At 46.0% G+C, this 12051-nt stretch overlaps 1 protein-coding gene across 5 annotated transcripts in view; it reads left to right on the top strand.

The window, feature by feature from the left end:
• Nucleotides 1-12051, top strand: part of LOC147213742 (connector enhancer of kinase suppressor of ras 2-like) — a 42013-nt gene that overhangs the window by 25152 nt on the left and 4810 nt on the right. For 4 of the 5 annotated variants that reach the window (XM_086142716.1, XM_086142715.1, XM_086142718.1 and 1 more), the window contains exons 11-20: nt 752-954; nt 1028-1117; nt 3276-3466; nt 3541-3589; nt 3714-3892; nt 4007-4080; nt 8664-8735; nt 8963-9027; nt 10928-11028; nt 11115-11595. In XM_086142716.1, the coding sequence (XP_085998842.1) occupies nt 752-954; nt 1028-1117; nt 3276-3466; nt 3541-3589; nt 3714-3892; nt 4007-4080; nt 8664-8735; nt 8963-9027; nt 10928-11028; nt 11115-11595 (1505 nt within the window). The remainder of the gene's footprint in view (nt 1-751; nt 955-1027; nt 1118-3275; nt 3467-3540; nt 3590-3713; nt 3893-4006; nt 4081-8663; nt 8736-8962; nt 9028-10927; nt 11029-11114; nt 11596-12051) is intronic. The other variant, XM_086142717.1, reaches the window with a different exon arrangement.

The following is a 12051-nucleotide window of genomic DNA, read 5'->3' as shown; positions in this document are numbered from 1 at the left end:
AGATCTGGCCGTATTAGTCAAACGCAAGCCGCGGCCTTCACGGGCATCAATCAGTGCTTTGAATCTTCCAAATGCTACAAGTCTGCGAGTGGCCGTTTGCAGGGAGTGAAATCTGATCAAAACTGGACAGAAAGATATCATATTTGACTTGAATCAAGATGCTTTCATCTTGAGCGGAACAATACCACACTGTTTTAACGCCGTCGGATCTGAAATCGACGAATAGGTTCACTTGACGTCTCCTTCACATCAGGCGGTTCAACTGGACCGATGTTTAAAGCGCTGCCTCGGCCATCGAACAAGCAAAATATCATCGGGCGCCAGTATCAGACGGTTGGATTTGTCATCATAAGCCAACACTTCCATGTCTGAACAACGTTGGTGTCCACTTAGTTTGGACGGAAACATGCAAATATGGATATAAGTGTGAAAAATGATTTTTTCTTCTAATTTTATAATACAGGGCCACTCTTATTTGTTTGAAGCTTTTTTTTTTCCCCACCCTCCAGATACTGTCTTCACTCCATTCCCCCCCCCCAGCGTGTTTTGCTAACAACAAATACATGGAATATCTCCCGGCTCATCCTCTGATAACGAGGCTGTTTATGACAGTTTTGACCGCTCGCATACTGAACATCAAAATTCACCCCCGCAGCAGAGAGCGATGACTCACTGCCGTTCCTTTGGATTTTTCCTTTTTTTTTTTATTTTTTCCCTCCCGAGCCAAATCCTTTTTTCTCCCTTCCCACAGAGATGACAAGGGCAACGTGCAGGGCGACGACCCCCAGTCGGACGTCCACGTCGCCAAGGGATCTGAGTCACCCAACTCCTACCTGGACCAGGAGTGTCGGCGGCGGTTTCCTCTGGTGGAGGAGGACTCTATACTGTACTGTTACGAGTACGACCAGAACCAGGAGGCGTCCCTGGTCCGCAGAGGGAGCACCCCCACCTATGGTAAGCCCCCTCGCAGAGGCGCATTTTTTGAGAGGCGGCCGCGTGACGCTGCCCGTGCCGTCCTCCGCCGCAGGAAGGCTAAGGCCCATCTCCATGCCGCTGGAATACAACTGGGCGGGGAGCAACGAGGAGCCGGCCAAGCTGAAGAGAGAAAGCCGGAGAGGTGAGTGGGAGGCGGTGGGAGGGAGGAATAAAAGAGAGGGAGGCAGGCTGAGGGGAAGTGGGTGGATGGCTCACAATATCTTCAACCCCCCCCTTCAGATCTCTGAGCCAAAAAGCAGGAGGATGAGCTGGCCTGTCAAAACTGATAACATGCTGGATATCAATCCCCGCTTCTATCGCTTCCGTATTTTCATAATCTAACACTGCTCCTTCACCCCAACACCCCTCTTTTTCCCCCTCGCACTTTTCCTCTCCCTTGGCATTTAGATGTAAAAGTATGCTGTTGCTCTGGCAACTGTGATATATGCCCCCCCCCCCCCCACACCTCGACACGTTCACATTTTCACCGGTGACTGTCGATTCAGGTGGTAAACGCGGGGGGGGGGGGTTGCTTTATAGAGTCTCAAAGAAAGACTGGTGTGATGTTTGTTTCCTCTGGGAATCGCTGATACGTTGGCTCCTTGAGGCTTCTCGGGAAAGAAAAAAAAAAAAGAAAAAATGATATCGCTATATTTATCTCCAAAAGGCAGTTATTTGGAAGTTTTGAGGGCTTCTTGCCTGGCAACAGCCTTCTTTTGTGGAATTTGTAATGCCTTCTCAGATACTGACAAGGGGGGAGGCTTTTCTTCGCGGCAGGAAGTTAGAGGTTACCTGTGGGGGCAGACAGTTACTGAGGTGCTTCATATTTGTGACGCGCATGATGGCTGAGGCTGAATTCAAGGGGTTTCAATTGAAACCATCATCCTTTAAGTCAACGCCACCGGTGCTCAGGCATCCATGGCCGAGGGAAGAAGAGGAGCGAAGTACGGCCTGTTTGTATGGTTGATTGTTTCGCAAGCCTTGTGTTAGGGATCTCAAGTAATTTTTTTCCAGAAAGATCTTCAAGCCAGTACACGAGGGGTCGGTCTGGACGTCCGAAACCTCATCGTCCTCTGAAACGGCGACTCGCGCCTTATCGGCTCAGCCAGTCGCCGCCTGTCCGATAGGGTCATTGATCACACCTGGCTGATCTCGGCCCATCTGCAGCCAATTAGCTCAGCCGAGGCAGAAGGTCGTATTAGCGGCTCGGACTGGCGCGTGCGGTTGGACAGACGACACCGTTTCGCTTGAGATTCCCGCGAGCTCGCTAATTTTTGCTTTCCAGACAGTTGCGCTGCTATTAATGTTTTTTTTTTTTTCATGCAAAATGTGACAACTGGGTCTTTGTCCACTGGGGCCTCCCTGTGCTGACTGCCCGGGGCTGATAGCGTTGCAGCACACAGGAACTGTCCGCTTTAATGATGCTGTACGTCCCGCGCAAGGGCACAGCGCTCGGATGATAAAAACGCAGAGTATAAACCCCCGGGCCGCTCCGGGCAAGGAAAAGGTCAGCAACCCCTGTAACGCGTTGTTCGCCAGGTCATCGAGGATGATGCGAGCTGTTTTTCCGGAGGAGAAAGTCCCACGGTAAAGGGGCTGCTCTTCAACATCGGGCTGCAAATATCGGCTTTGCTTTCGCAAAGTCAACACAAATGCAGGCGAGCCTGTTCAGACTACAAAGTGGCCCAGGAGTATTCAAACTCCATCAAGGCGCGTAGATACTTCAAAGCGTCCCTACTGGGTTTATCAGAAACCCTCGCAGTCGTGTTCTGGTCTGGCGTAGAAGCAGCAACAGTTGTATGTTTTACAGTGAAAACGGTGCTCGGACGCTAAAATATTCACGGATACATTTCCTCTAATTAATAAATCATGGGATGTGATCTCGGCGTCCCTTAAGCTTGGCACAGTTCTGCTGCCCCAGACAACAGGTACAGCGGAGGCATCCACTTATAACACACTTCGCCAGCTTTGTACCTCAGCGTCCTTGGATGCTTCGTCCTTACCCTCCAAAGTGGCCACCTCTGAAGGCCACCCCGCCCCGGGAGAGTCCTACCTGGGCGGCGCCATCCAGCAGCAGCCGCCTGGAACAGTGCTCCCGGCTCCCCTCGCCCCCGAGTCCTTTTAGAAATTCTTAGCGACGCCGGGGGTTGGACTTTGGAGCCCACCCCATTCAGCTGCATCACAAACAGGGAGAAAGGCCGTTTACTGATAATAACATCGGTATCATTAATCTATAATTCCCCCGCCCTGGAGATGCATGACTCTGTTTCCGCAGCTCTGCCTGTGCTCTGTCCCCGCAGAGAATTCGCTGATGCATTTTGCGAGCGAGGACAAGGCCCCGGGGGACGACTTCCTGCTGGGACGCAGCTTGAGTCAGAACCGGAGGAGGGCGGAGAGGGGGAGCAGCCCCACCCATTACACCCTGGTCCCGGCCCTCCAGATGGAAGTGTCCCTGTCCACGTCCAGCTCAGACTCGGCGTCCCTCTACCACGTCAGTGCCGCGTGTCCGATAAACCCCGGGTTAGGTTGTCAGGCCTCCTTAGCTTGTTGTCTTTTACGCTTCAGGTGTTTGAACGCTCGTCGCTGCTGTCAAGGTCGAAGAAGAAGAGTAAAGGTACGGTTTCTACTCGAGCCCTCATCTGCGCCTGAATCCGAGAGCGTGTGTTTAATGTGGTTATTATTTTTACCTTTTCTTTCTCACTCTCTCATCCGTTCTGCTCTCCCGCCGGCGCCGGCAGCTGGAAGCCCGATGTCTTCAATCAGTAAACGACGGATTTCCTGCAGGGACCTGGGTCAGGGTGACTGTGAGGGCTGGCTGTGGAAGAAAAAGGACGCCAAAAGCTATTTTTCGCAGAAGTGGAAGAAATACTGGTTCATCTTGAAAGGCACATGCCTGTACTGGTACATGAATGAAGAGGTGAACGCAATCATTTCCTTGCGACGTCCAAAAAGAAATTGGCAATTTAGCAAGATGAAGAGGTTTGTTATGATAGGACACTGCAATTTAACTTTTGATTTTCCCCCGTCGCAGGATGAGAAGGCTGAGGGCTTCGTCAGCCTCCCGGAGTTCAAGATCGATCGTGCCAGTGAATGCAGAAGAAAGTTGTAAGCGGAGTTTCTCTTTTTTCGATTGCTTCTCGAAAATGAGATGAACCGTGATAAAAAAAAACAAATAAATAAACAAAAATAAATAAATAAATAAAAATCCCCCGGCGCAAGGAGTTAGCGTCTTATGAATTGATTTTCCGGCACACAAAGAGAACTGGCTGAGCTGCAGGTTCGAAACGGACAATTCAGAGGGAGAGAGAGTAGGAGATTGACTTATTTTGTACTTCAAAAACAAGTTTTTGGTTTTAATGCGTAAAGTGGGTACAGAGCCACTACAGCCTAATGCCAGCTTTAAGCTCTGGGGAGTGACCAAGGGCGCAAGGAAGATTTTAGTCCTTATCCTGCTTTCAGCGCATTTAACCTTGAATGTTGACTAACACGTTGATACGGCGGCGTTCTAGAACTGATGGGGTTTTAGAGGAGAACCGATCAAGATGACAACCCGAGCAATCGCATCAAGCTGCTGTGGCGGACACTGGTCCTTTTACAGGGACGTTACAGTACGCTTGTATGTGTTGGTCGTTATGAAAACGAAATTCAGCGTAAAAAAATAATAATAAAAGACGATGAAAAAAAACGGTCGCAATACAAAGTCTACATTCCCAACAGGCTTGCTCTAATATTGAGTTGAAATGATGTCAGGATACTTAGATCGACCCCTTGATTTTAGATTCCGGATGCAGCAGATGTTGATATTTGATGTTTTAAACTCCACATATTTATGCCACCTGATATTTTCATTTCTTTCAATGTATTGATTTTGAATGCAATGTTAAAAATGAATGTTGACCAAAAGAGGCTTTCCGTCTGAGTTCTGTCTGAGCAGTTAGCTCACGCTGACTTTATGTTTCGCGCGTTTTTTTTTTTTTTTTTTTTTTTAAAGCTATTCCACGGGATCATGTCGAATGCAGCTGAAATAATCATGAAATAGTATCTGGGCCTTATCAACACTGGTAGTTCTGATATAGTTTGACTCTGAATATCATTTGCATACAATAGTTAAATACACTACATTTTAGGAAAGTGTCAATGATTTTTTTTTTTTTTTTTAAATTTCTTAATATCAGTAACATCTCTAAAATACAGTAAACACATTCGTAAGGTGTCAAGCATAACATCAAAATTTGTGTCCGTTTCATATTCATAAGGAGGCTGAGATTAAAAACTGGCATTTTATTTCAGCAATATATATATATATATATGTGAATGTTTTCAAGGTAGATAAATAGCCCAAAGCGGCTCTGCTGCCTGTAATTGGCTGGGGTGATGTGTTGTGTCTGGGTTCAGGAAACCAACACTGCATTTATGACTCAGTAGTCTGGGCTTTGCCGACCGCTGGCAGAAAACACCCCTGGCTTATGTTTATTTCACGGGCTCCTCCATGCTGGGCAATTTTTCATCATACCTGCACCCACATTCTAGTTACAGGCTGCACTCCTCCAGAAGGTCGAAGGTTCATGTTCTGCTAATCTGAGGGAAAATAAATACAGCATTTTCTAACTGTGGCAGTGCGGACATGGATTCAAAAAATTTAATATACCGATCAGTGAACTGAAAGGAATCATGGAGAATGTGGTCACGCAGATGGAGGCCACTGGTGTTGTGGGTATAGTTAATTTTGCAAGAGAAAATTAAATAAAGTGCTGGTAGAATGTGAAAACAACCCAGACGTCTCTTCTCCCAGTTGAGTTCAATTATTTGACAGCTCCATAATTAACGTACTATTTCACCCCTTCCTCAGTTACATCATTGCAGCCTGAATATTTTGCACTGAGTGACAGATTCCTTTTTGATTTACATTTTGCACCGGCCCAGATTTCTTCCCTGTGAACCATTATGACAACGCGCCGATGTAAAGGGCGCCTTTAATCGACAAACACAAATCTGCTACTTCCTTGTTTCACAATGACTAATTTCCCCCATCTGATTTGCTGGCAACAACAGAATTAGATACTTATTTTTAGTGCCAGTCAAATGCAAATAAAAATCATTAGCAGGGTTTTGGGACGCCAGGGCCCACAGAAGAAACGCCCAGAGAACATGGAAGTGATGTGATTTGTTGTGCACGGTGTTGCGGAGTGATGGGAAACTCAATTATTTTTACTAACTTGAGTTTATGACTCACTTTGGGAATATATAATTATATCAGTGACATGCTGTGAGGTTTATGGCTGGTGAGGCGCTGACTTCCATGAGGCAGGAGAACTGCATGCCTCACCTAGTGGCTCTTTGCAGCCATTTCATGAAACTAGTAACACATACAGTGAGTGGCAAAAGTAGTAAACACTATACATTGGAAATGTACTTCATATAGCAAAAGTGTTTCAACATTTTAATTGCGACACTTAAAGACAGCAATACGGTGTTAGTGCAGAGCATGCCAGCAGTCAGCTGTCATTGCGCAACCTATGTTGAGGCTCAACAGTCCGCAGCCTCATCGCACATCTTTTCTCAGTATTTGAACAGTAAATGTGAAAATCCAGCAATTTTGAATTAAGAAAAAAAAATCTAAAACTATTAAATAACTGAAATAACCAATTCATTATTTTTCTCATTTTACATTTTTTTCTGTCCAAGATTGCCAAATGAATATATATATCTATATATGTATATATATAGATATATATATATATACATAGATATGTATTATCTAGCATCATATATTTATATATAATTGGAAAAGCAGACATTTATCTCTTATGTAGTTTGCTAGCTAGCAATAGCAGGGGACGATTTTGTGAACGAGGAATCATGAGTCAGCAAAATGACTCTTTGGTATTTAACGATTCGTTCCCGACTCGCAGTCGTGAGTGACGATGCCATAAAAACTTGGCAACACGTCTCTCTGTAGTAGCGCTGACTCGTCGTTTTTTACTATCGTTGTTTTGTCTTAAAAAATAATTTAAGACTTTATTTATGGACCCATGTAATGTTAGTGAGAGTTGGAAGCTCCAGACACTTGAACTCAACTGGCGCGGTTCTGAATGACAGGGATTCCTTAAATTGAGCAGCCGGACAGGGTTGACAAAATACAGGTATATTTTATTTTCTTTGAATTAGACTTTTAGTTTATGAGTAGACATATTGAGGACGAATTCGTCTGAGCTGTTCGTTCCTTTCCGCCCAAAAAAATCGTTTAGCTAATTTCGGTTTTAGCCGGCGGACCAGGGTTTCTGACACGGGCTAGCCGGTGACACGGACGTAGCTGTAGTGACATGCGATGTTTGACAGCGTTATCTTTAGAATATATAATAAATAACGAATATATAATAACTAATACAGTTCATTACCTTAAACGATGAACAAACTCGAAACTTCCACCGAGATAGGACGGGTATTTGGTGTTGAAAATTGTAGCGCGATTTGCCGGCTCCTTAACTTTATACCCCATTGGCCGCGCTACGTCCCGCTTTCCCCTACTCTGATTGGTTGTTCAGTCACCGGTTCCTTAACTCTGATTGGTTGCAAGTTTGTTACGTTGGAAGACGTTGTAATGGCTCCTTGAAATAAACCTGTGTGTGTGTGTGTGTGTTTGTGTGTGTGTGTGTGTGTGTGTGTGTGTGTGTGTAAAATGATAAAAACGAAAAAAAAAATAAAGATAAAACATGGCACAAAAGTACATAAAGTACATATAAGTACTGTTTTTGATGTCAATACTGAATTTCTAAATATCCATATGCAACATCTGTTCAATTTGTGTGTGTGTGTGTGTGTGCGTGCGTGCGTGTGTGTGTGTGTGTGTGTGTGTGTGTGTGTGTGTGTGTGTGTGTGTGTGTGTGTGTAAAATAATAAAAACAGGAAAAAATTAAATTGAAGATAAAATCTGCCAAAAAGCAAGTAAAGTATTTGCAAGTACGATTTCGGATGGGAATGCCGCATGTTTAAATATCCATAATGCAACATCTGTCCAATTTCGTACAGTTAAATTGCTCCATACCCGTACCCTGTCAGATGATATTTTATTTTTTATAACGGTTTCCGTGACCAGAATAGAGGCGACTGCATAATATAGATTTTATTGCTCATATTGAGTGGCAGCGTGTTTAATTCAGAGTGAAAACAATTTGGCAAAACCCCCATATTGCTGTTTAAGAAAGGACGGGCTACCTGGGCGACACGGGGACGCATTAATATTCATAGAAACATCTGTGCTTTCCCATCAGGGACCGGGTTTCAGGTCGGTGAAAACGTGCATATTCAAATAATGATCCTTTTCCTCCGCACTTGTTGGCAAATGTCTCCTTATTGCTGCAGAAGCCGGGATGCTTTGACAATTACTGTGAGCGCGTTGCGATTAATAACGACTCACCTATGTATCTTAATTACGTCACAGCGCTCGTGTTGGGTGTCTGAGCTCATTAACGAAACTGACTCAGACTTTCACAGGATCTTCCGAAAAAAAAAATGAAAGAAAATAGCAGGGCAGGTTATCTTATGATGCACAGTCTCTCTGTTTTTGCGTCAGTCTGGATTACCGCGTGTGATCGGGAGCCAGGTTTATCTCTGAGGATTTCTGTATTCATATGTAAATGTATTCTATATGCGCTCACATATTAAATACGCTCTTGAATCTCTTGCAGTGCTTTCAAGGCTTGCCATCCCAAGATAAAGACCTTCTACTTCGCGGCAGAAAATGTAGACGACATGTCCCGGTGAGTTACCGAGGGCGACACAGTCACGCTCTCTCCATCCAGAATGTGTTGAAACCGCTCTTAGGAAAAAAGTGGAAAGTGAATTCCCCCCGTCTGGACTCACGAGTCCTTGAAATGGGGTGGTTTGCAAGATGAGGGGTCACATACACACACACACAACACACACACACACTCACAGGCGGTGGATTGAAACCGCTGTGCGTCATGGGTGTTATTCTCCCCCACAGGTGGCTGAGTCGTCTCAGCATGGCGGTGGCAGGTTACTCCGACCAGGAGAAAATCCTGGACCAAGGTGAGATTAGTCACAGCCGCAGCGCCGCCCAGGCGCTTCTTTGTGTGTTTCGGGTCACCGGTCAGAAGTTATGTAAACTGCCGGGACACCCACCTGTATCGACTGAGGAATCTTCTATAAATAAGGGATGAGGATTTCATGCATCCAGCCGTGTTGACATGCCGCTGATTAAATTTGCTTCCGCGGCGACAATTTTCCATCGCGGTGCGTCTGCTGCTTTACTTACCTCCCATATGCGTGGAAAGCAAATCATTCATTAACATCCGGGGAATGAGCAGACATGACAGGAACAAATATTTGTATCATTTACAGGCTTGCTTTTCAGGTTCACACAAATAAGCGTTAAAAAAATAATGGTCTGTCCTAGCCTTTTTATCTGAAAAAAAAATATTAATGATGAATTGCTGGACCCTGCAAGCAGTAAGAGCATACCCTTTATTACAAATTTATCTTTTTGCATTATTTGTTGTGTTAATAAAGGCAGTGATCAGATGTGTTAATCACACCGTAGGAAATCTCTTAAGGACTCATTCGTTCATTTATTCATTATCTAAACTCCTTCTTCTGGAGCCGGTTCCAGCTTACCGGCCACTTACGGAAACGTGCGTTCACCTGCTTATTCACACATTTTATAAGGAATTGTATTTTCTCATTGACTCGTCTAGACCACGTATCAAACGCAAGGCCCGCGGGCCAAATGTGGCCCGTGACAACTTCTTAAAAAGTCTGATTGTCTTAACCCCCATATTATGTTAAGGGTCAATTTGACCCATTTCACCCATTGACCCAATGGGTCAAATTGACCCTTAACATAATATGAGGGTTAAAAAAACCCCAAATCAAACACGTGCATTGGCCATAAACTACATTTCCCACCATTCGTGCCGATCATGTGACCCGAGAAGTGACGGCGTCCCGACATTAGATCGCGGCGTTTCCACGTCAATGCCATTTCCAACAAGCGGTAAATACAAATGATCCCTAAATGTCCAGGAAGAGAAATGTTGATGCAGTTGGAAGGCTGTTTCAAGAAAGATGGGAATGCATTTAGCATTTTAGATTCAAAAATTCAAAATGTTATTTAGCATTAAGGAGTAGTTACATTGTTTTACATTACATTTAGTTACATATATACTGTTAGCGTTGCATGTAGTCCTTTGAGGGCAACCATTACAATGATGTGGCCCTCGGAGAAAATGATGTTCTAGACCATTCAGGGGCTCCTGTATAATTTCTAGACTGAATAATATAAATATATGCGGAGAATCATCGATCCGCAGTGTCGTTTAATTCACGTAGATAATTTTCCAGAATGCGCGTTTACTAGACGAGCAATTAGTCAGCTTTTCAGGAAGGGCAAAAACGGAAAAACATCATCGAGAAATAATCAAACGACAAGTTAGCTGTGAATTTATCAGGTAAATATGAATCCCGCGCCCCGTTTGAAGAAGGATGCGAAGATAAAGTGAGCGTTTTTAAGATTTCCCCGCCACTGCAGCAGCGACGAAGCCCGCGATCCTCATAAAATCACTATATCAACCTTTTTTTTTTTTTCCCGGAGAGCAGCTGCTCCTTCGCCGTCACCCCCCCCCCTCCAAGGTTTCACTCCCGCTTCCCACGCCGGAATATAAATGATAATTTTAGGGGACAGAAGGCGTGCGCGTTATTCTTCTATTTGAAGGAGGTCTCGAGGAAGGTGGGCGGGTGAAAGCTGGATTGATGAGGAGCGGGATCTTCCTCCGTCACAGGAAGACGTCTAAATGAGGCTCCGGACGCCTCCGGAGGTCTTAAGATGACGATTATGGTTTTCGGTTGTTAAGCAGTCGCCGTCTAGCTGCTTTTTGAAGTACTTTCAATTCATGATTTCACTCAAGGAAGTACTTCTGTTTCCCCATGAAAGATTACTGGAGCGAGAGCGACCATGAAGACATGGAGATGCCCCCGATGCCCAAGCAAGACAGTCCGCCGCCGCCGTACGACACCTTTCCCAGAGCCTCATCGGTGAGTGTGTTCACACACACACACACACACACACACACACACACACACACCGATTTTTATTTTACCCGCTTGATGTGTGTGTTCAGGTGAGTCCCTACCTGGAGCCGAAGCGAGGCCACCTCTCCTCCTCCGATACCTTCCAGTCTCGCTCCTCCCACGAGGAGTTTCTCCACCCCGAGAGTCAGGAGGTGGTTGGCGCCGTCTCCCCCGGCCCGAAGACCGGCAACGACCGCGGCTCGTGGCAGGACCAGATGGAGAGCGGCGCCCGTATGCACTACCTCCAGACGTATCCGTCCGAAGAGCCGCTGATGTCGGGGGACAGGGAGCAGCTGGCCATGGAGTACCGCCGGCAGTCCACCTTGCCGGCGCAGCGCAGCCTGCTGCAGGAGCAGTACCGGGCCCTGCCGCTGCCCCTCAGGACCAGCATGGACTCCGAGGCCGGCGGGAAGCCCCGTAGCTTCACGCTACCCAGGGACAGCGGGCTGCACGCCATCCTGGCCGCCGGCGCCGGCGCCTCTGATCCGAGGGAGCCTCAGCAGTACCAGGTGGACCGGGCCAGAGACGCAGGTTCGCAAGCAGGACGGGCTTTAGCTTTAATTAGCTCCTTTAGATAGCGATTAGCATTCAAGGGAATTCGAGATTTTCCATGATTCTCATCGGAAATGGAGCGAGAAACCGGTCCTCTGCTAGTTAGCTTAGCGCAATGAACTGCAGCTACCCTACCCGCAACATCGGATTCCATTGAACCTAGCGAGCTGTTTTTTACGTTGTACGATTCTGGCATTTCCAAACCGATACCTGTCCGCTGCTAGCTAGCTTAGCACAATGAACAGTAGCTCATGGTTTCATTAGCCTACCCGCAACATCGGATTCCATTGAACTCAACGAGCTGTTTTTTACGTTGTACAATTTCGGCATTTCCAAACCGATACCTGTCTGCTGCTAGCTAGCTTAGCACAATGAACTGCAGCTAGCCTACCCGCAACATTGGATTCCATTGAACCCAGCGAGCTGTTTTTTACG

This window comes from Fistularia commersonii, chromosome 35 (assembly GCF_037954325.1).
Source record: "Fistularia commersonii isolate RoL2024-O1a breed Wild chromosome 35, RoL_Fcom_v1.0, whole genome shotgun sequence".
NCBI classification, from domain to species: domain Eukaryota; kingdom Metazoa; phylum Chordata; class Actinopteri; order Syngnathiformes; family Fistulariidae; genus Fistularia; species Fistularia commersonii.
This window is presented reverse-complemented; position numbering and strand designations above follow the sequence as displayed.